A 22,973-nucleotide genomic window follows, 5' to 3' on the forward strand; every position below is an offset into this window, starting at 1 on the left:
ATAGACATATTTGTGAAAAAAAAAACATGTTTAATCACCTAGAATTGACAAGAACATTGTATTTCATTGTACAATGTATTTTATTTCACCTTATTCATAATAAAAAATAAGATTACAGATGTTTCTAGCTATTCCCTGCTTAACGGATACACTAGGAGAGCCGCCACTAACTGAGCTGGTGACCCAGAGCCAAACCGTGGCTGCTGAGCATCCAGAGGCGTGGCGGCCTGAGCTGAACTTCCTGTCAACTACTGACAGCTGTCCTGCTGATTATATAATATGTTTTAAAGGAGGCGGTCCATGAGACGTGTCTACGCTTCACCAGAAACTGTTGTCCATAGAGCATTTGGCTTTAGAGATATCTGAAGCATGTGAAGGTTAGACGTTTGGTCGTCGTGCAGTCATAACAAATTGTATTTCCTTTGTTGAGCTTCCAACTTTTTCATTTAGCACCATCATCTAACTAAATACACACAAACGCTGACGGCATTCATCAGCCTCAGCAATGCAGTGTGTTTAGCATTAATTAGCAAATGTTAGCATGCCAACACACTAAATAAGATGGTGAACATGGTAAATATTATATAGGCTACGAGTATATATATAGTATAAGAGCAGCTGGCCTTACTGGAGACTTAGAAGCATAACAAAACAAAATGTCAACCTCTGTGCTTCAGACATCCTAAAACCACCACAACAATTATTATGCTTTTGGGCCTGAAGACTTAAAGTTCATCAGCAAGTAGACAGGTTTCCAGATTTCCTTTGAATCCCTCTCTCTTTCTTGACTCTTGTCCTTTTGAAAGAGAAATCCTATGAACCTTCCCCCCTCTGTTGATATTTACAGTTTTTCTTTCCTCCCCATTTTTATGCTTTCCCTCTATAACCCTCCCTTCCTTCCTTCCCTTCCCTCCCTTCCTTCCTTCCCTCCTCTCCTTCCTTCCCTCCTCTCTCCTTCCTCCCCCCCCCACCCTCAGGCTCTTTGCTCGATGGGGGAGATTTCCGGCATGCTCCTGCTCCTTCCTTTCCTCGCCCTGGCCTTGATGGCCTCCTCCTCTGCCTCTCCGTCCTCGTCCTCCTCGTCGGACCAATCCACCTGCTGCTGCAGATTGCCCCTGGAGCCTCTCATGCTGCTGCCCCTGAAGAACTGGCCCGTGCGAAACTTTGAGCGGAAACTGACAAAAGAGAGGCTCTTGCTGCGTTGCTGCTTCTCGATCACCATGTCCTCGGTCTGAACGTCATCGTTTCCACTCTGCTCGTCCACACACTCACGTAGCACGGTGCGAAACAGCCGAGGGACCTCTTGAACCTCGGGCTCCATCTGCGACACCAGCCTCCTGAACCTAGAGTGGGAGGAATAAGGAGCAGGGATGATGATGATGATGCAGACCTAACCAGTCTGGGTTAGCAAATATATTTATGTGGATTTAAACTAGATCAGCTGGTCATTAGGAGGAGGCCGTTGCACTGCAGTGTTTTAAAGACGTCCAGAATCCCTCTAGGATATAAGACCTGATCACACTTGAGTTTGCTAGAAGGTGGACAGGACCACATCCAACCTGTTAAACCAGTTAAAAAGTTGGATAATTTAAAAGGGAAACATCATGTAATGAGAATTTGTCTGCAGAAGTTATTAGAAAAAGGTTTCAACCCTTGAATATTTTCATTATTATGGATCAATTTGTTGGGAATGGGATAGAGCAGGTGTTTGAACCCTGTTTAGGCATTCACCTTTTAAGATGTTGTGTATTTAGTCTCGTAATAATCAAAGAACTGGTGGATATATCAGCTTGCTTTCTGAGTTATAGTTAAATGTGTTCATCTCTGACTCTCCATCTCTCATTTCCTTGAATCTTTGTGCATTTTCAGTCTGGCTGATACTTCAGTCAGTCTGCACCTACAGAACAGCGCTTCTTCCTCCCTCTACGCCTCCCCATGTCTTTCTCACCTGACGATCACAGGGCCACACTGTGCAGGAGGGATCTTGGCACAGAGGTCCTGCAGCTCCAGCAGGTCGTTGGGCGTCAGCTCGTAGGGCTGTGGGGTCGGGGCGGTGGCCAGCCAGCTGTAGTCAGCTGTGGAGGACGAGCTGCGACGGCGGCGCCTTCCCTCTGTTGCCCTCTGTAATCGGATACGTTCGGTGCGTTTCACCATGGCCCCGAGCTCTAACATCAGAGTGTTGGTCACCAACTCCTCAGTGGTGCGCTGGCCAGGCACTTTGGGCTCCAGGGAGAAAACAGCGGACCAAGGAAACATCTGGGGAAGGAGGATATTATTGATTGGGATTTATATCATAGTCTAAGGTAGAAAAATCCCTTATAAGTGGATATACCAAACTTTAAGCAAGTCCATTATGTAAGCTTTTGTTATTTTAAACCTACATTGGAGGATAAAGACAAAGTGAAAGGATAGAAACATCTGGAGACCATAAAAACTGCCAAAATTGTCAATAATTTTTCTACATTTAAATGCATAGAACTCATTCACAACTACTGCAAATATGTAGAAAAATTAAGATATCATATTGTCTTACAGAAACCTACAAAGTGACCTTCGTGCCAGATCTATTTCATCAACGTAAAGACTGTTTGAGTAATTGTGACTCTTAATAGACTTAACGTCCACTTGTGAATGTACGCAACTCATATCACTGGTCAATACAAATGTTTTCTGAAGAAGACTAATGCCTGTTATTCTCTTACTTTAACCAAACACAAGGTTAATTATTGCCTTACCGCCATGAAGCTGGGTTTACAAAACGTCTGTGTATTCTTGTCAAGCAGAAATCCACCTTTTATCCAATGAAGACTCTGTTAGCAGCCAGATGAAAAGCCGGCCTCCATGCACATCTGGCATTCAAAAAGGGAAGAACCTCCTCCGACTCCAGCTGGTGGTACACAACTGCCTGACTGCCTTGCTACCTTTGACGGTCCTGGCAGACAGAGTGTGCACTTTTGTGAGGATCGCGTGGAGTGTGTGTGTGAGCGTTTGGGATTGAGAATAACTATAATCCTGTATTAATAAAGAAGGAGTGACGAGATGAGCTTACCCCATGACATGTGTGTGTGTGTGTTTGTGTGTGTGATGGACAGAATTCATGTGGGGTGTTTACATAACTGCACGCATGCACGTTAATTGAGCTATTTTTTACTTCATTTTAACCACCTTTTGATTTCTTTGCAAGTGCTTTATCTCATTTTCATATGACTGCAAAAGCTGTGAAGAAGGTTTCAGCATGGACACACAAGTAGGTTGGACACTTCACTGCTGAAAACTATTTCAAACCACTTCCACAGAGAGAGTCTTAACTGGGCCATCATGATACTTTAACCAGCACACTCTCTGGTTTCAGGCAGTCAGACTCCTGCCATCATTTCCAGCACAATCCTTGAAAAGTATGTACTAGTGGTGGTCTCCCGGTCCCTCAGGCACATTTCGAGCTGTTATGACCAAGTATTACAGTAAGATTACACAACCACCCATGTTATCTTCCATTTGCACTCTTATAAACTCTCTATAAGTGTTAATTGTCTGTCTCACTAGCATGCACATAGTGTAGTATGTGGAGTAAATGCAGGCCAGTTCCTGGGTTTCCACACCACTCAGCACTGAGCCACCAAATCCCAGATTACATTCAAATCCAGAGCCTACCTGGAAGAATGACTGGTTGTAATGACTATTATAATCTAATTACAGTTGCCTGCAGTGGATGCTGTTGCTGCTCTAACTCAACAGGAAAGGAGCATGTATTACTGTGACCAGCGATCAAATTTATTTGATCAAAAGTATTATCAGAAGTACTATTCTATTTGTGGCCACAATCATCAGGGAGAAAAACACGATAAAGCCAAAAAAAAAAAAGAAAGAAAAGAAAGAAAAAATGTCCCTTCAACATCAAACAAACACAGGCACGCAGTTGCAGGTCGGCTAAGATTACATGTTTTCAAGCTTTCCTAAAAGTATAGATGGGGCTACATATGACTGAGACACCATCTTTTTAAGGCTATTTTAGGATGTACTCTGATGTAATCAACTTTAGACTTTACAAAGTATTGTCACATTTACAGACGTGTTTTTACACTACAAACTGTTAAAATGGCAAATGTACTTTTTATGCTTTTACTTCACAGACAGTGATATAGTATTGATACAAAATATATTTCACAAATAAAATTATGTTTTCATACTTAATTTTGCTACACATCAATATGTAAGTGCTTTAAAATTTGTAAATAAAAATTCCTTGTATGCATATTTAAATATGTAAATGGACCTTTCTGCATATTCAGTGCTAACACTGAAGAGACAGTCAGAATCTCTTCTGCACCGTCACTCAGTGGATTAACAGGCAGATCAGGTCACCCAGATTCAGCATGCACAGCCTAAAGGGGGTTAATAGAAGAAAAGTAGCTTAATAACTATACACACCAATCAGGAGGGAAGCTGCAAATTGGTCAAATCTCATTATTTATGTGGTTGGACCCAGGGATATAGCTACACGTTTTTAAGATAATGGTGCTCAAAATGAGAAAACTATAAATATGACGTGCGTTGCTCTTTTTTGTCCAAACTTTTTTTCTCTCAAATAACTGGATATTATTATATAGAATATATAATAATATATATAATAATAATAATAATAATAATCTAAATATATGTTTGTTTGTTTTTTAGAAACAATCAAATTCTTTTTGATAGCTCCAGAAACTCTTCCAAATCAAAAATTACTTCAGTTTTTCCACATGTGAAATACCAAAAAAGCTAAATACAGGAAATAAACAAAACAACAAGAACAGCATAAGCAAGTAATTAATAATAGTAAATAATTAAATGTATAGCCTATCCTACTTAAATATTAACATAAATATTTGTTTTTCAAGATTTGGCATTTTTAGAGGATTTGAATGAAAATACCTCTTAAAATAACCAGGAAGGAACCAGCTGTAGGACTATAATATGTAAAATGTATGTAGCTATAGAAAATCTGGAGACATTATATTTTAATTGAAGAAATTTAACACAGATGCATGTGTGTTTCAACAGGTTTCACAGATGGAGCAGCAGGTGTCACTATATCACTATCACTAGGCTATATTACTTTAGTATTTGTAGCTGTAACTGTAGCTCAGGACTACTTGATGTTGTTGCAAAAGAAAGCTGGGAAACAGGTAAAACAGATTCTCCCCACAGTAGTTTCACAACCAGGATGAGGAGACATAATAAATTAAAAATGGATGACAACTCCAGTGGGGGTGGCATCTCTAACAGGGCCTATACCAGGCCTATTCAGATAGTGGCCTGGGGGCCACATGAGGCTCAAAAGCAATCTTAAAAGTGGCCTGACACAGGGTCCCATAAGAAATGCAGAAAAACCTGAATAATGAGCCTTTATGCACTTTGAGGTGTGCCTTGGTGACCAAAATGTTTATTTCAATTCATTAGGGAAGCAAGTTATTGCTAATACTGAGCACTTTTTTTTAATGCACAGATGTTTATTTTTTTTTGTTTAAAACCCTTAAACAGCCAACGTGCACCAGGAGATACACCCACTTTAACATCCTGTAGGGGGTGTGCTGGGAGGTTTTCACTAATTAAGTTTGCATTTATCAAAAGTCTTGTCTGGTATTAGCATCTAGATGATATGATTTGGTTCAGGCTATCTTTCATCGTTTCGTCAGCCTGATCTGAAAACATCATGGCTGCCAGTGGTGGAGAACCTGCTTCCTTCCGTGGAACTAATCATATATTAGTCATACTTATTTTCAATAAAACAACAGTATAAATTCCTAAAATGAATTAGAACAGTTGTCTAAACATTCTCATGAAGAAAAAATGTTCCAACTGTGTTTGTGGTGTTACTTAGCAGCTTTTGAAATGTATGTATCCCATGAGATACGTTGCCAGATTAGGGGTAGAAATTTGGTCAATGTTCATTATTCAAAATGTTGTTTCAAACTGGAAGGCATGCTAATAATTACTGCAGTATCAGATATTATCATGCACAGCTTTGCCCATTACAACAGTATAACTGTATTTTACTTAAATAAATATATTTATTTTCAAGCAGGGCATCTCGGCTAGGTCATTTTATGGGAAAAGAAAGGATGTGGTCAACCGCTGTCACAGAACCAGTCACACACAACACAACAATAAATACAGACTATAAATAGCTAAAAATAAATAATAACTGGTGGTATGTATGTAGTTAGGGGTGTAACAAATAGTCAATTCACGATACTTTACGAAATACGACATAGGACTCACGATATGAAATAGTCACGGTATAATGTAAAGTGTGTGTGTGTGTGTGTGGGGGGGGTACCCAATGAAGATCTGTGTGACAAATTTTTGTTGATGAAAAACAATTTGACTGCAAATGGACTTTATGCACAATTCCATAAGCCAGCTCGTTTATTTCCTGTCTTACATTATTGGACCCACTGATTAATCCAGGTGTGTCTGACCTCACAACAATGGTCAGACACACCTGTATTAATCAGTGGGTTCCAATAATGTAAGACAGGAAAATAAAGGAGCTGGCTTATTTCAGGAAGTAGTGGAACTGTGCATAAAGCCAATTGGACTGCAAAAGTTGGAGAGAGTGTTTTTATTCTTTCTTTGTGAAGCAAAACACTCCTGCACAGATTTATCAATCTCACTAGTTCGTTTTTATTATTTCCTATACATAGAAGTTTTGAAAGCTTTTGACTTGGGGCCTTTATACTTTTGGCTCAAAATGCACAACTCAAAATCATATCTCTTAGCTTATAACAATTATAACAATTCTGTTTTTAACAAGTAGATCCCTACCTTGCTGAGGCTGAAACTACAGCGAAAAAGACATTATCTAAGACACAAACATAAAACACCTGAGTCAGGCAGCCCACAAGTCTTTTTGTTTTTCAGTCTTTTCCTAACTATGTGCACAAAACAAGCAAGTATTTTGCCATCTTCTGCCATTCCCATGTGCAAAATGTTAGAATACAATGTTATTATGAGTTAATTTAAGATTAGTGCGAAATACAAACATAAAATTCTGTCTCTCTAAAGGTAAATGCAAAAATATAATTTTTTAATTTCTCCCTTATGCAGACTTAGAAACATACAAAAGTTTGTTGCCTGTCTTCACTATAAAACAGTGTTTCCACTAGGATTTTTTTATGGAGTAGCAGCAGTGGCGTGTCACTTCTTTATGAGACTGCTTTCTAATGAGATTACAAAGTTGGATTGGAAAAAATTAATAAAATCAACTTTAAAAGGTCTATGTGTAATGTAAATGACCAAGGAATATAACAATGTATAACTTATCTTCATCAAAATGAGCATTAATATGTTTATCATTTGGGCTCTTTTTATACCTTAATAGGGCAACGTATCCCGGGAGATACAACTCATAAAATCCAAAATATTTAATATATATATATTTTGAATTTTGAAATATTTTTCTTAGGGCCTAAAGAGATGAGTGATAACATTAAATTATTTTTTGCAACTTATTTTCCACTCCTGCCTGTTTAAGGGTTAAAAAATGGAGAAAAGTATTGCCACTGCCTCAGTTTCTGTTCAGTTAAAGCTTTTTTCATTGTTTCTATGTACTTTTTGACGTGCCTGTGTCAAATGTGAACGACTTTTTGAAGGGAAACAATGGTTAAACATTACTTATTCTTCGAAGTACATTCATTTGTGTAATTTAAAACACACAAGCCGTTGAAAATGTCTGGCCCAGACACATTTCTTGGTTTGAAAATCTGGCCCAACTGAATTTGTAATTGAACAGCCCTGTGGCCTCTATACTTATGGAAAATGTTATACAAGCTGACAACTGAGCAGCTGGCCGTTGAAGTGACTGTGAAATCAATCAATCAATCAATGAATGTAAGACTCGTGTTTGATAAACCAACAGACCAGTTGAACTCTGGGTAAACTTTATTTGGGGTGAGCAGCAGTTGTCGCTAGAGGTCATCAGAGGTTCACTCCGCCCGACGCGAGGACTTCAGCTCGCGCCCCGCCTCGTGCCACAGTTCGGCTGGCTCGTCAGCTGCACGAGACGCGCGCGGCATCTTGTGTCAGATATGAAAAAACTGTCAGTTAACGTCCGTTGCTACGTCGGTTGTTCTGCTCGAAGCGACGTCGCTGCTGGAGGAAACCTGGACCGTGGTACTGGTGGTGGTTGTTGTGGTGGTTGTTGTGGTGGTTGTTGCTGCGTTGGACCAGCGGGACCGGAGCAGCGGCAGCAGCGTCCCCCTCCGCCGCCTGTTTGAGTCCGCCCGGCGGCCGGCGGCTCTTTGTGGCGCCGTCAGCCTGAAGGTGAGTAGCGGAGAGCGGGTGAAGTTAGCTGGTAGCATCGTGGTTAGCTCCGGTTGTTGTGAGCTGACACCAGCCGCTGATGGACCAGACACGCTGTTGTGTTGGTGAGTGTTGTGTTGTGTGTTGTGTGTGTGTGTTGGCCGCGGCTGTGGCTCAGTTTTCACCGACACTGTTTTCACCGACTGTCAAACTTTTCTTACTCCTCTTTCTGGAAGTTCACTTGTTGTTTTTGAACCTCGTGATCGTGATCAGCAGCAGCGGCAGCAGCGGCCAACCTCTGGGTCTCTGCCCCCACATCCACCAGCCCCCTGCTCCTATAACCACTTATAACACACAACAACCCCTCAACTTTATATTAATGAACCAGCAGCGACTTTTAGTTTGGCTCAACCGGTTTAATCAAACCGCTTCACAGCACAGACACAGGAGACAAATGAGTGTTAACGTCAGTGAGGCTGAAACTAATGCAGCTCATATTTTCAACACTTGACTTTAGCTTTATTTCTTTCAGGTACAGCAGGTCCATATTATAAGAGAAATAATACAACCTTTACTCACTTATGTGACATGTTATGTAGCTGTGATTTATTTACATTTCAGTAATAGTAAAAACATTGGCATTCACAATTAGAGCAAACAAAAACAAAGGTTTCCAGCTGCAACCAAACCACCATCAGAGGTTTACATACAAGTCATTGTTAAACTATAGTTATGGCACATGTACATTTCACAAGTACTCCCCCCCCCCAGAAAATGTCTGCTGACTTTGTTTTGTTTTTTGTTCATTTTATCAGTTGGACCCACTGGGAATGGGTCTAAACAACCTTAAAGATGTCATGTTTATTTTTGAACAAATGTCAGGAACTGTGCGAAACTGAGGTTAAATATTTTCGACTCGTGTGTTTGAAGCCGTCTGACCTCCAGTCTTATCTGTCCAGAGTAGACCACTGGATCAGGGAAACACCCAACATGTCTCCATTGTGATAAATAATTGTTGACGGTGGAGCCATTCAAGGTGATGATTGTAACAGGTGCAAGGCTTTGTTCTGCCTTTGTATAGGTATAGTTTTGGGGTATTTTAGATTATTATTATAAATAAACAAAGCTTGAGATTTAAGGATTAGTTGATGACAGAAAAAAAGGCAACATTTTGGTATTTCATTAATTATTTAAGTGTCAGATCTGTGGGATACATGCCAAAATGATTTGGTTCATGCTTTTTTAATGTGAGGATGTGCTGCTTTTCTCTTTGTTACGTTATTGTGAATTATTTGGCGTAGGTTTTAGACTGTAACTGTGACAACATAACCAATTTCAAGTTGTCTCCATGGGTTGTGACTGGGATTTCTTTTTCACACTAAATTATAGCTGAAGATGAATAATGAAAATTATCAGTGGATTAGAAAATGAAAACAAAGGTATGTCACAACCCTATGCTGCTTTTGAACCAGTATTTCATTCTCATTAATGCAAGGTTTACTACAGTATGTCAGCCAGTTGGAAGACGTTATACCACAAAGCTGTTATTATGTAGTATATTTACGATCTCTGACTGTATTTCACCTTTACATCTGTAGTTTCATTTGAGTCTTTCTGCCAGTTTTGTTTGCAGCTGCAGGTAAACAAAGTGAGACGAGCTGTGAACTATGACAGAAACTGGAGTTACGGTGTTAATCACCTTGAGGCCGGAGTGCGTGTTAAAAATTAGTCCAAAATGAACTTCTCCAGGTTTGGTCAGCAGCAACATGAGCTGTGAGCTGAGACAGAAAGTCTCTGACAGTAGTTTATGGCCTCGGGGCTGGAGCTGCGTGTCAAAACTGTGTCCAGAATTAATCACTACAGGTGCGTTCAGGCTGACTGTTTCATTCAGGGTTTTCCTCATTCCACTCTCACTGTAATCACTAACGTAGCGTAATGCGTGCCAGTACATACGTGTTGCTTGCACATGTGTCGGTTAGTACGGTGTTTGTGGATTTAACTCTAAAACTGTTAAAAGATCGATGTGTTTTTGAACCAAGATTTTATATTTAAAGCGAAAACGGTTTTGTTGCAGTCGTCTAAAGGAGAAGGGATTCATTTTCAACTCGAAATGCTGCGGGAACACTGGAGGCAGTTTGTGTTGGAAAACACTGAGTCACAGCTGCCCAGAGGAGACAACCAGCGTCTCTCTGGGGGATCAAAGCCTTAGCAACATAACATATTCAAGACACAGATGATTGAAACATCTTTGGATAATTGTTGGTGTGGATTGAATCCTCTGTCACAACCTAACTGCACTTTATTTAGCAGGCCTTTATAAATAAATATACTGTATATATACTTCCTCTTCGTTCTAGACTGTGTGTGTAACTGGTTTCTTCATTTTAAGCTACTGACTCCCACAGCTGAATCTGGATCTGTTGAGCGGAAATAGGACAAGTCAGCTGCCACATGCACCGTCTTGCGGATGCCAAAACACAATCCTCCATCCCCTGCTTTCTGAACTCAAGTGGCCTTTTAGAAATAGAAATCAAACGTTTTCTCCTGGGTGTCTCATCACGCAGGAAAACAAACAAAAAAAAAAATGCTGAAGAGGATCTGATCTTGTATTTGATGTCATCTTCCCATTTCTATCAGGCCCAGGCAGAGAAACATGAGTTGGGCGGAGGAGGACTGGACAGTGGGGCTGTCTGGACGCGTCCTGCAAAAGGTGAAGGAGTTGCAGGTCCATTATGAGCGACTGTCGAGAGAGAACAAGCAGAAGCAGCTGCAGTTGGACAACATCAATACGAGTCTCGAGAAACAGACTGTGAAGGTAACAAGCCGCCCGTTGTATAAATATTCAATGTAATGTGTAGTTTTGCCACATCCGGCAGTATTTATGTTTTCGGTGTTTGTATTTTCTAACATTGTGGCGTTCCCTCTCCTCTTGCTCACCTGACCAGTATGAGGAGGTGCGTGGGGAGCTCCAGTCTGTGCAGAGAGAGCTGCAGAACGTCCGTGATGAGGCCAAGGCGGCCGTGGTCGGCAAGGAGCGCTTAAGCCAAGAGTTTCAGACTAAGCAGGCCCAAGTATGTTCTTTAGAGGGTCAGCTGGACGCGTCTCGGACCCTCAACAACAAACTCAACCAGGAAGTTAAAAGGTTAGCGCTGTCACCTGTATTATAAATCGAATTTTATGATATCACGGTTTGATAACAGCTGAAAGAACAGAATGATAAAGCTATGTACAGCATAAACACTTCATGTATTGCCTTGTTTTTACTAATGTGGAAATCTATTTGAACTCCCTGGAAATGATTAGATTGAGGATGTACAGTAAATCCAAAGCTAATTTAGAAGCAGCATCAGTGGTTGAAACTGAGGTTTGTTGTTGTCTAATGAAAAAAAGGCTTTTGTGTGGGAAATAATGCTCATCGATACCAATTAAAATGCCAGATATTTTATTCTCTTATTATCTTTCCTGGTCCTTTGGCTACTTGTGAGTCTTGAAACAGGAATTGAAACTGTTCTTATTCTTTAATGAAGTTAAATGGTGCCATATTAAAATATAAATCATTCATATCTTCCACTAGGCTGTTGTTATTTCTTTTCTGAATCCTCTCTGCATCTCTGTGGCAGGTTGGAGGCAGAGCTGGAGAAGCTGCAGAACAGCAGCCGGGCGGCCGACACCACTCTGTTTTCTACTCCCTGCTGGAACTCAACCTCACCCTGGGAACAAAATGGTACAAGTGCTGTAACCTTATGACTCCTATGTGTCTTCTCTCAGATGTTTTTCGCCACTATCTTGTCATCAAGGGACCATATAGTTTGGAATATTTAATGGAAAACCACAAGAGTCCCAAGAGAGCTGAGAGGTTGTAAATAAACTCCTCCAGCCCCTACGTCCTCCAAACTGTTCACTCTCTGGAGACTGTCACATTTCTCTTTACTCTCTTGTCAGTAAACCACTCAAGTTGGTCACTGCTGTTGTTCCTGTTCAGCGTTGGCGATTGGTTTTAGGTTTTAAGTCCAGTCCGTATGTTGTGCTTTTGTCCTGTAGGAAGCAGAAAGGAGGAGAGGCCGGGGCAGCGAGATGAAGGACAGGGCCGGACACTTAACATCCGAGTAAGTACCAGCATGTACTGGCTTGTGCAAGACAATGTTGTTTCTAACTTTAAGTCCTCTACTGCTTCATGTCAGAGGCAAACATCCTTTCTTATTTTATTATATCTTAGCTTACTAATTGATCTTAATCAGAGCAACTTCTTGTTTAACAGCAAGGAACAAAAAGTCTTTAGGAGAGGAAAGAGAGAGGCACATCCTGGGTGTTCATGTGTTTGAGGGCGTGAACAAACAGATTGATGTAGCGGTTTTCAGAGAGTTTACACTAAAAGTCACTAGCTGGACAACGTGGACTAAACTGTATTTATGGGGTTTAATTGGTTTGTTGAGACTGAGCCTGACTTGACAGTGGTAGATTGTTAACAACTCAACAGGCTGAAGTTGTAGCAGCAGAGGGAGCAAACTGAAAGTTGAGACAGAAAGATGATTTGGAGTTGAGGGTTTTAACAGAGTCAGACAGTCTGGTGTCAGCAGCAGAGAGGCTGTTTCAGAGGATCCGACTCTGGAGGACGGAGAGGAGCCCTAAATTCTGGGAACACGGGGATGTCATGGCATGCAAGGTTTAAGGAGATCAGACGGGTGTGAAGGAGCAAGCTGTACTTTGTACGTCACTGAAAGCACCTTAAAGTCTGATCTGACATGGGTAGGGAGCCAGCCAGGTCGTGCCATGCCACGAATGCCATGACCAGAGGAGACGGTGTTACACAGGTGAAGAAGCCATGCTGATCAAAGGAGAGGGTCAAATAATCACACAGTTGTCCAGAGCTACTGTTACATGAACCAGTGGGTGTCGATGTCTGTGTCACGCCGAGCCAATGACCAACATCTCAGATGAAAATTAAACTCAGAAAATGTCAACACTTCCAGATTTTCGCTCTAACAGCATCATTTTAGAAGAGTTGTTATCCCTTGCATTACATACAGGTGAGTATCATCATCACCACAATGGGATATTAGTACCATGAGTTTACAATGATAACTATTAACTATTATTTACTCATATTAAAGCAGATATCAGTGGAATGTTTTTGTTAATATAAGTCCTAAATAGTCCTATTTTCCGTCAGCAATCACTTACATGAAGTATTTCAGCCTAAACACGAGTCTCTCCGTCACTCTGCTCTGCTGTAACCCGAGGAGAAAATTTTCCTTGTGGGATACAAGTGTTATCCAATGAGGGGAGAGAACGGCATGAAGGGCTGTGTGTGCAGCCAAGGGATGCGCGTGAATGTGGTGACGTAGCACGAGGACCAATTGATGCCTGACAAGGGCGGGGGCTGCTAACTCATGGTGCGTTCAAGGAAACTCGTACTTTGTGTTTTTCCTTCCTGTGAAGTCATACCAGTTCGATCTGGTACGAGTTCACGGGTCGGAAGTTACGAGTGGCCGTTATAGGGAACTTTCACAGACAACAGGACGGTAAAAACACGAGCTACGGGTTACCTGGAACGCTACCAAGTCGTAGTTGTGACTTGAAGCTGTAACTTACGGTTTCAAAAGCCTGCCTTGAACACAGCATTAGCCGAAACGGCCGTGCCACTGATATCTGCTTTAATAACTACTTAACTTATTTCTTCTTGTGCACTGTTTAGCTTGTGACTCATGGACAGTGTTTATTCACTGGAGAGAAAGATATTTGCCTTTAAGGGGGGACACTACAGGTGAATAGGGTAAAGATTTAAACTAACAGATATCACCATGAAACTTCCCAAGTTTATCACTTCCATTAAGACGAATATTTTTCGTATTACAAGTTTTGTCAAATGTTATGTTTAAATGTGTAAATGAGGCAATATCAAACCGAAATTTGAACAATGGATAAAGCCCCTTTCAAAATTCTTGTTTTATTTTGTTGACATATTAGAGTCAGAGGTTTTTACAGAGGGGGTTTTGGATATCTCTTTTTTAATCACTTTGTAAATGAGAAAATACTGTCACCAGCCCTAAAAAAAAATAATCAAATTTTGCCATGTTTTTAGGAATAAAATGTTGTATAAATCAGGCTTTTAATGATATTTCACCAACCCCCTCTGTAAAAACCTTCAGCATATAGACATGAATAAAACCGGAAGGTTTGGTGTCTGTACAGTAAGTGCTGTGGAAGTGGAGATTTCAGGGTCAGAGTCTGAGGAAAAACTCATTTTGAGAAAAAAAGCTTGTACTGTAAAATTCCATAGATTGTTTATGTAAATGATAACTTTTACAATTTGTTGCGGATATGGAGGAGATGACAATTTTTGAAGCCCACATCATTGTTCAGGGGAGAGAGAGCTTTACAATGATACCTGGCATGACATGGGTCAGACAACAGGCACAGCACAGTATGTCACAGTAGCATGTTAACTTGTGGTGAATTTAGGAGAAATCTACTGATGAAAGAGACAAAATTAAGTAAAATAAAAACACCTTAATGTGGACTTTCTACCATTTCTTTTCACTTTTATGAAGGAATACATGTTAGGGAAGAGAAATAGCCCAAAATCTCAAAATTGATCAGTGCATGAAAAAACTGTGTTTTTGCCTGGGGTGTCTCTTTACATCTACCGACCTATCACGTCTCACGCTCCTCCTCAGATTCAGGCGAGAGTGTAATTATTATAGATCGTTTCTCCTCCACTCCGCGATAGTTCATCAGTATCATGAACGCTGAGTTGTTCTCTGAATAAAAGGATCGAGAGTCCTGTTGTTTGTAAATTCTGCTTTTATGTTCTTGTTTTATGTTCCTGTTCGTGCTCACACCCTCTTTTCTCTTTTATCTGCTTCTTCTCTCGTCTTCAGCAGCGGCTCCAGTTCACAGACGGGCCCGCAGCCTCGTTGCCACGACAGCAACAACACAGGAGCACACCCCACCGCCACCCGTCCGACCAATCGGAGAGCTTCTCCACTCCCTTGGCTGCGTTTCCGTGGGAACGGGACGACTCCAGGCCAACGGGCAGGAGACATTCCCCGTCCTCTCCCCAGACGGCGCCGTGCGCTGATGTCATCAGTCAAGGCCAGTCGCAGCCGGTGGCTTGTGGGAAGGAGAGGGACCACAGGACGGAGACGGACAGTGAGTCTGGATGTCAAACCATCACCATGGTTACATGACATACACTGGATTTCACCTGTTTGCACTTTGAAAATATTCACACATACAACTCAGACCGACACATTGTCTCTTAAAGCAGATTAATGAAGCTCGTTAGACAACAGTATGAACTGAAGAGAAGTTATAGGTTTTATTTAGTGTTGATGAGACCGACAACAACTCAGCATTTAATCAATTTTGATTTTGATAAACTTTCTTTATATATAGTAAAAGGGATACTTCACCCAACATCGATAATTCACCAATTTTCTACTCACCGTCATGCCAAGGAAGTTTGGAGAACTTTCTGAGTCATCAAAACACTTTTGGAGTTCCAGGGTCCGGCTGGCAAAGGATTTACATGTAATGGCGGCGGATAGAGCTCACTTTTGAATCGTCCAAAACACACACTATTAAACTTCCAAATACCTCCATACTGCTTGTCCGTACTGACCCAAGTGTCCTGAAGCCGCAACATGAAAAAGTTGTTCGGAAAAATAATATGATCTCTGTTTTTAGCCTTGTTGTAGTAGTAGTAGCTCCCAATGGCTCAGTTGATGTTTGTGCGCATGCGCGAGATTTGCTGCGAGATGTTGGTTTGTCGTTGTCGGTGCCGTTTTGTATTTTAATAAAATTATATTTTTCTACATAGAGGCTACGAGTTGAGCGACTGCTTTTTTCTCTTTTTACGGTTCGTTGTTGTAAACCAATGGATGTATGATGTAAACATGAAAAAACATCTTGCAGGAAATCTTGCGCAGCCACTGGGAGCTACTGCTACAACAAGGCTAAAAAAAATTAATTTTTTCCGAACGACTTTTTCATGTTGCGGCTTCAGGACACTTGGGTCAGTACGGACGAGCAGTGTGGAGGTATCTGGATGTTTCATAGTGTGTGTTTTGGACGATTAAAAGTGAACTCTATCCGCCGCCATTATATGAAAATCCGTTGCCAGCCGTTGTATCCCTTTAGTAGTTAGAGTAATTTTTGAGCAATTTTTGAGCAGACTTGTCATGTCAGTGTAATGGCTGCTGCAGATTTGCTGCTTTGTTTGGTCTAACATTTCTGTAAGTACAAAAACACTGGGTTTTGGAGTGTCTATGCTTCATAAACAAAAGGATTGATTGAGACATTAATCTGTTAAATAATGGAAGTCATCTTGCAAATCCAGATTCTTTTTGTTTTGGGCGCTATAAATGTCAGAAGTTCATCATAGCTCAGCTCAGCTAATACAGAGTTTTATAGATGTCAATAAAAACTCTCTCCTGGGAAAAAGGGTTATAAAAATATTTCAGCTGCTGTTTACAACACACAACACGATGACCAACCTTATGTCAATAGCGCAGGTTTTCCAGAGCTTTTGGATCACAGCACTAAAAGCTTGAGCACAGCTGGTCTTGAATAATGAGTGAGGTCCTGACCAGCAAACTCTGGTCAGAGCAGACTGGTTGCTTTTGTAATGTCCATGTTTGTTGGACATGAAGTGCTAAATAAAGTACAATGCCCATGTTAATGCTCAGCACTTGTTAGAAGTGCCAATTCATTGTTTATTTTTGCACTTTTTATATGTGTTGGATACAATTATTTATAACATAGCTATTCATGGTTTTTGACATTTATTCAACGGTTTTAGATTGACTGGTGTGTAGATGTTGCTGTGGAAAACATTAATGAGATGTTATCCGTTTTAATTTGGCTCTCAGCTCTGATCAGATGCCTCCTCAGCAGAGTAAAGCAATGCGATCATCCTGAGTCAGAGTCTCATGTACTCTGTGCTGTGTAACCTCAACAACACTTGTTACATAAGAGGCTGTGTAGAAACCACTGGCCCGGCCGGAGACTCCTCTGCCTGCTCCTGGGCCAGCTTCACGATGTAGAGACTGAGGCTCTTAGTTCACTTTATAGTTGTGATATAACACTGCTCTTTATCTCAGCTCCACTCTGTGCATGTGTGTGTGTGTGTGTGTGTGTGTTTGCTCAGAGGAGGAAGGGGACAGTTCACTGTGAATAATAAATGCTTTTTTTAGCTGCTCGGACACAGAAGGGGAGGGAAAGTGCCGTGTTTATTTTAGGTGTGGTTTTTTTCTTTGTTTTTGCTGCTGTGTTTTTATTACGCTTCAGTTGAACATGTATGTTCCAGGATTTTATTCAGATTTATGTGGCAAAGGTCCAAATAATAGAAAAAGACAATATGTACCGTATAATAGCTTCTTTTAGATTGTTAATCCAACAAATTATGGTTTGTTATATCTATAAATATATATTGATACATTTTTACAGTGGTAAAATAATTTAAAAACATGCATTTCAGTAGATTGTTTCTTATGTTTAGCCATGTGATTCTCCAGTATGGTCTGTCTCTTCAGTTAAAAGTTGAACAGTGGTCTAGAAATGAAGAGATGGGAAAATGATACTCAGCAGCAACATATTGGACAGAGTGAAAATTGATTTCCTCCCTGACTGTGGAGATCAGCAGCCTGGTGGAAGTGAATGGTACAGAGATCGAGAGCAGCTGTGGTTGTCAGCGAGCCAGTGTGTATGGATCGACCTCATTCATGAAGACACCAACTGTGTGTTGGTGTTGTGTTCCTGACCAGTGGTGGTCATCTGTGAGAAATCGAGCACTTTTTTTGCTGATCATATCAATACTCACTGATTCCCAAGTAGTCTGATGGTTTCAAACTGAATTTATTTATGTTTCATGTTTCATTTTGTTTAGTTGAAATGTATCTTTTTCTTCCTGATTCCTCATTAACCAGTCTGTCTCTGTGTGTCTTGTCCATACACTAGAATCTTTGTCAGAAATGCGGAGTCGTGTGTCTTGTCTGGAGGAGGAGCTGTCTCTGAAGGCCGGCACGTTGAAGTCGACTCAGAATGAAGTGCTGCAAAACAAGAAGGAGCTCGCTGCCAGGGAGCTCAGCCTGCAGAAAGCTCGTGACGAGCTTAGCCAGGCACACACACGCATTACCCAGGAGAGTGAACGGGTAAAAATCACACCGACTCTTCACCTGCTACTGACACTGCTGCTGGTGCTACAGCCGCTGCCTCTGTAAACAAGCGTTTCATACTAGAGTGAAGGTTTTATATTTCTTTATATTTCCCCTAAGCCCTGCTGTTTTTGTCAAAAATGGGTGTTGTCCTGGTATGTCAAAACATTTCTCCTCGACAAACACGTTTGGAATATTTTACTTGTTATATAATCTGTTATTATCAGGAACTATGACGATGTTGAGCCCTTGTTCTGCTCGGTGCTGTAAAAAACCTGGCTGATAAGTTGTCAAATCCAACCTTTTGGCAAACAACGTACAACAGTGATGAGAAACTGGGAGAGCCTGCTGGTTCTCTCGTTGCCTTGTGTGCGAAGCTTAGATCTGAAAATGTTAATGCTTTCCTGATGTTGAAACGCAGAAGCACAATTAGTATTACAAGATACAAAGCATTACAAAACAAAGTGAAACTAATAAAACAGATCTATGGAAACACATGACTTAAAGTCAATAAAACGGGTTTCACTTGAACAAACAAATAGCTTACTCGTCCATTCACACCTTTATTTATACACGGAAGGCCATTGAAAGCAAACTGTCCTTTTTAGAGGATGCCCTGAAACATGAGATAAAATATGAGAAACGATCATCCAAACATATAAACATAACGGTGACAGTTTTCTTATTATCAGTATATAAAGTGAGTGTGTTTGTTTGTGTTAGGCGTCGGGGTCTGAACAAAGGCTGAAGCAGCTACAAGAGGAGCTGAAGTGTCAGAGGCAAAATGCCGAGAGCAGCCGACTCCAAAACCAACAGCGCACGAAGGAGATGGAGAAACAACACCAAAGGGTGAGGCAGAGGCAGATGGATCAGAGACACTTGGAGAAACAACTAGAGGGAGAGAGAAAATTAAATTTCCACATTACAGTTGAATTATAGTGGCTCACATTAAGTCTGTGTGTGTATATATGTGTGTGTGTGTGTTGCCTGTAGGATTTGACGGAGCTTCAGAAGGAGAGGCAGTGTCTGGAGAAGCAGCATCAGCAGGAGGTGAACAAGCTCAACCAGGAGCTGCAGCAGGCCAGGGCGCTGCACAACGCCCTGCAGGCCCAGGCCGACAAGGTACACAGTTGTGCACACAGTTAAACACAGTGAAACAACATGAACAAGTCAAATCAGAGCTGTAAAATGCATTTTCCTACACACACATTTGGCAAGTCTTTTTAATCAACGGTGGAAACTGAGGATCAAAGTTATAGTCTGTACATTTAATGTTTATTCAGCTATTTCCTGTTTCTCTTTCCTGCTCTCTCTATTGCTGTCCCTTCTCTCCCCTCTCCTCCGCTCTCTCTCTCTCCTGGGACTTGTATGATTTGTACCAAAGTTCAATAAACTTATCTCACTTCTTCTCCCACGCTTGCTTCTTGCCCTTGTTGTTTTCTCCCATTCTCTGTTTCACTCTCTTGCTCTGTGTTTCTTTTCTGTTTTCTTTTTTCCTTTTTTTTCTCCTCTCCTCTCCTCTCCCTCCCTCCCCACCCCCACCCGCTCTCCTCCCCTCCGCTTCGTCCTCCCCTCCTCTCGGTTTCTCTCCAGTGGACAGGTTGAGCAGCGAAGGTAATGGCAGTGTGACTGAGTTTGACGGTGCAGAATGCTTTGGTTATGGAAGCATGAAATAATCTCATAACTTGTGTGTGAGAAACAGTCCGAGTTCTCGTGGAGAGAGAGAGAGAGGCGTGAGGGCATGAGGGTGAGGAGGGAGGGAGGGACGCGTGACGTTGCATGAATGTAGAGAAGAAAGAGTGTGTTTGTGGTCAAAGACATAGTGTTGTTATTTTTTTTTTTTTACCTTTTTGTTTAGTTTTTTTTTTTACATGAAGCAGAAATGTGGTGTTTATTCAATATAACAAAAGAACAAGGATGTAGATTTTAATTTTAGCACAGGGTAAAGCTTCTTTACAGTACATGAACTAAAAAGCAAAAGAAAAAAAAAAGTTTTTCACACCTACACTTTTAGGCATGCCGTAAAAACTCAAGGACCTTTTTATTCTACCCACAGTGCCTCTATAAACCTCACTGTACTGTGAGTCCTTTGTAAACCACACAGATGCTATCTGGTTTTATCTGATAGGGTGACGGAGAGTAAACAGTACCGTTTGTGTTGAACCGTATCGCAGACAGTTCACATTTCCCACAACTCAAATGTTGAATTTACAACGCCTTTTGTGGAGTACTGTACATATTTTACACTTTTCAGAGTTTACACATGCATGAATGGAGCCTCCATGCCTCTACAGACTCTATGAAGTAGATGATGGAATTACAGTATGAAAGCATTGTCAACAGCTGGTCGTTACAGCTGAGAGGAGACTTGAAATATCCACAAAAATCGTGTCATTTTAAGACGATCTGCTGATTTGATTTGGATATACTATAGATATAATTAATGAGCATTGCTGAATGGATACAAGAAATGCATTAACATTCCTACTACTTTTCTCAATAATAACGAAATACTTCCTAAGAAAAGTAGCAGGTCAATAGATATTATAGTGTGAAATGCTAACTAATAGAGGTTGTTTCATTTGACTGTGACATAAACAAGTCTTATATCAATGTCATAGCAGTGAATCTCCAGCATGAGCATGGCGGTAACAGTCTATTTGTTGGATTACTTGATGTAATGTGAGTGCTAAAATTGGATCTGCAGCATTGTACACACACTAATTCACAATATTGCCACCAGCACACTGCTCTTGTGAACAATAACAAGATAATAATGTGCAGAATTTTATATGAGCGCTGGTGGGAAGCCGACCAGCTTGTTAAGTCCTTATTAGTTTCCACTGAGAGGAAGACGATACATTAGACACGGCTTATGCTCGGTATTGATCACTGGTTGCTCTCCTGCTTCCTGCTCCCTGTGCTGATCCTGACTCCTACACCTACAACGGCCACCCAGTCTTAATTTCTTTGCTGTTTTACCTTCTAACTTGATCTTCTTTCTCGTATGTCTTGTCTTTGTAATTGTCTTTGATTTGATCCCCCCCCTCCTTTTCTTTCTAGCAGCTGTTGAGTCATGATATCCTCTGTTATCAGCTGTCTCTACAGAAACAAGCGTTGGACAAAGAGCTGGACATGCTGAAAGAGAAGCTGAAGTGGACAGAGAAACAGCTGCAGGATAGCGAGAAGAAAGAAGCACAGACACAAGCCAAACTGACGGTAAAACACACACAAACTGTACATGCAATACACACATACATGCGAGTGGTGGTCCTGAGTCTAGTGTGTCAATTATTCATTAGCTGGGTGGCTATGTAAGGAACCCTGTAAATTTTTAAAAGAAACATCTCAATGTGCCATATGTCAATCTGATTAATTATGAATAAATGATAAGTGAAGTGTGGCTTCTTATCATTATAATGCTTTAATAAAGGTGAAGCATTAGATATAATTTGACTTGGCTAAGGAAGATGCAGTATCTCATGATAAAATACTGAAGTACTGAACTTCTGTTGAAGCTTAACATTGAAATACCAGAGCAGAGTTTAATACAGCCACAGTGCAGACGAAGCTCAACACTCCAGCGTTGTTTGTTTGTGCCAGACGATTACGTGTACTATGTACAGGCTTTCAACATCGATGATAATGTCGCCTTTATCTGTGGCTTATTTGTATGTGGTTTGTTGCTGTTGTGTCTGACGTAGCTCTCAGTACGTTCTTCAACAGTCTTTCCTTATCTCTAAGTCTTGCTTAACAAATTCAAACATTATGTCTGAAGCAACTATTAAAATGATAGACGGAGTTACACTTTTTTTTATCTTATCGTATTTTCATTCATTTCATTTTATATGCTTTGTCCACGTAGGAAAGTTTACTGTAGACTCCACTAGTCTGCAGTTCACATAGCACATTCACAGTCATTCAAGCAATGTCACAATCGGGAACATAACACAGTCCGTCCCAGTCATCCTCAACATGACCATAAAATAAATAATAAATAATGTGATGACATATTGCACAACCCGTAGTCATACAGGTTTAGATGCTTTAAAGTTGATGGATAAACATATTGTGTAACATTTACCATCTCTGCAACTTATCTGAACCTGTTGGTGCAAACCTGAATGAAGTCAGTCCTTACAGCGGAGCATTTGACTGTTTCAACCACCTAATTTGCATTTTCTTTACTCTCACAACAGGAGGCCGTGCGCGAGGCGGAGGGTGTGGCGCTGAGTCTGGAGCAGAGCAAGAAGAGAGAGCAAGGTCTGGAGGCAGAGGCGAGGAGACTGGCAGAGGAGAAAGCCGACGCCCTGCGTCTCCTCAAAGAACTACAGGGTGAGGAGTGAGACGCTGGTGGGACAGAGTACAAATACATCAGTCATGGGATGTTTATTGATTATTATTATTATTATCCTAATTTGACGTATAATTGAACCAGACGTCAGGTAGAAAGACTTTCCTCTCTCTACTCTCCATAGGGAGGTCAGAGGATGGTAGGGATTCAGTGTGTTGTTGAAGACACGACAACAG

General features: G+C 41.0%; 2 protein-coding genes across 2 annotated transcripts in view; one reads left to right on the top strand and one right to left on the bottom strand.

Annotated features, from left to right (window-relative positions):
* Window positions 1–945: 945 nt before the first annotated feature.
* Window positions 946–3,006, bottom strand: LOC146979635 (protein RD3). Its single transcript, XM_085789606.1, has 3 exons — window positions 2,736–3,006; window positions 1,949–2,256; window positions 946–1,343 (listed from the first exon to the last, which is right to left on the bottom strand). The coding sequence occupies exons 1-3, from the start codon at window positions 2,739–2,741 to the stop codon at window positions 974–976; spliced, it is 684 nt and encodes a 227-aa protein (XP_085645732.1). The 5' UTR covers window positions 2,742–3,006; the 3' UTR covers window positions 946–973.
* Window positions 3,007–8,157: 5,151 nt separating this feature from the next.
* LOC146979636 (uncharacterized) overlaps window positions 8,158–22,973 on the top strand; it is a 28,544-nt gene continuing 13,728 nt past the window's right edge. Inside the window, exons 1-11 of the mRNA XM_085789625.1 lie at window positions 8,158–8,307; window positions 10,930–11,101; window positions 11,232–11,428; window positions 11,907–12,010; window positions 12,328–12,392; window positions 15,168–15,438; window positions 18,247–18,440; window positions 19,167–19,292; window positions 19,437–19,565; window positions 21,540–21,662; window positions 22,643–22,778. Coding sequence (XP_085645751.1) covers window positions 10,940–11,101; window positions 11,232–11,428; window positions 11,907–12,010; window positions 12,328–12,392; window positions 15,168–15,438; window positions 18,247–18,440; window positions 19,167–19,292; window positions 19,437–19,565; window positions 21,540–21,662; window positions 22,643–22,778 — 1,507 coding nt within the window. The 5' untranslated portion in view covers window positions 8,158–8,307; window positions 10,930–10,939. The remainder of the gene's footprint in view (window positions 8,308–10,929; window positions 11,102–11,231; window positions 11,429–11,906; window positions 12,011–12,327; window positions 12,393–15,167; window positions 15,439–18,246; window positions 18,441–19,166; window positions 19,293–19,436; window positions 19,566–21,539; window positions 21,663–22,642; window positions 22,779–22,973) is intronic.

Source organism: Trachurus japonicus, chromosome 10, assembly GCF_045865225.1.
Source record: "Trachurus japonicus isolate A0001 chromosome 10, Traja_1.0".
Taxonomy (NCBI): domain Eukaryota; kingdom Metazoa; phylum Chordata; class Actinopteri; order Carangiformes; family Carangidae; genus Trachurus; species Trachurus japonicus.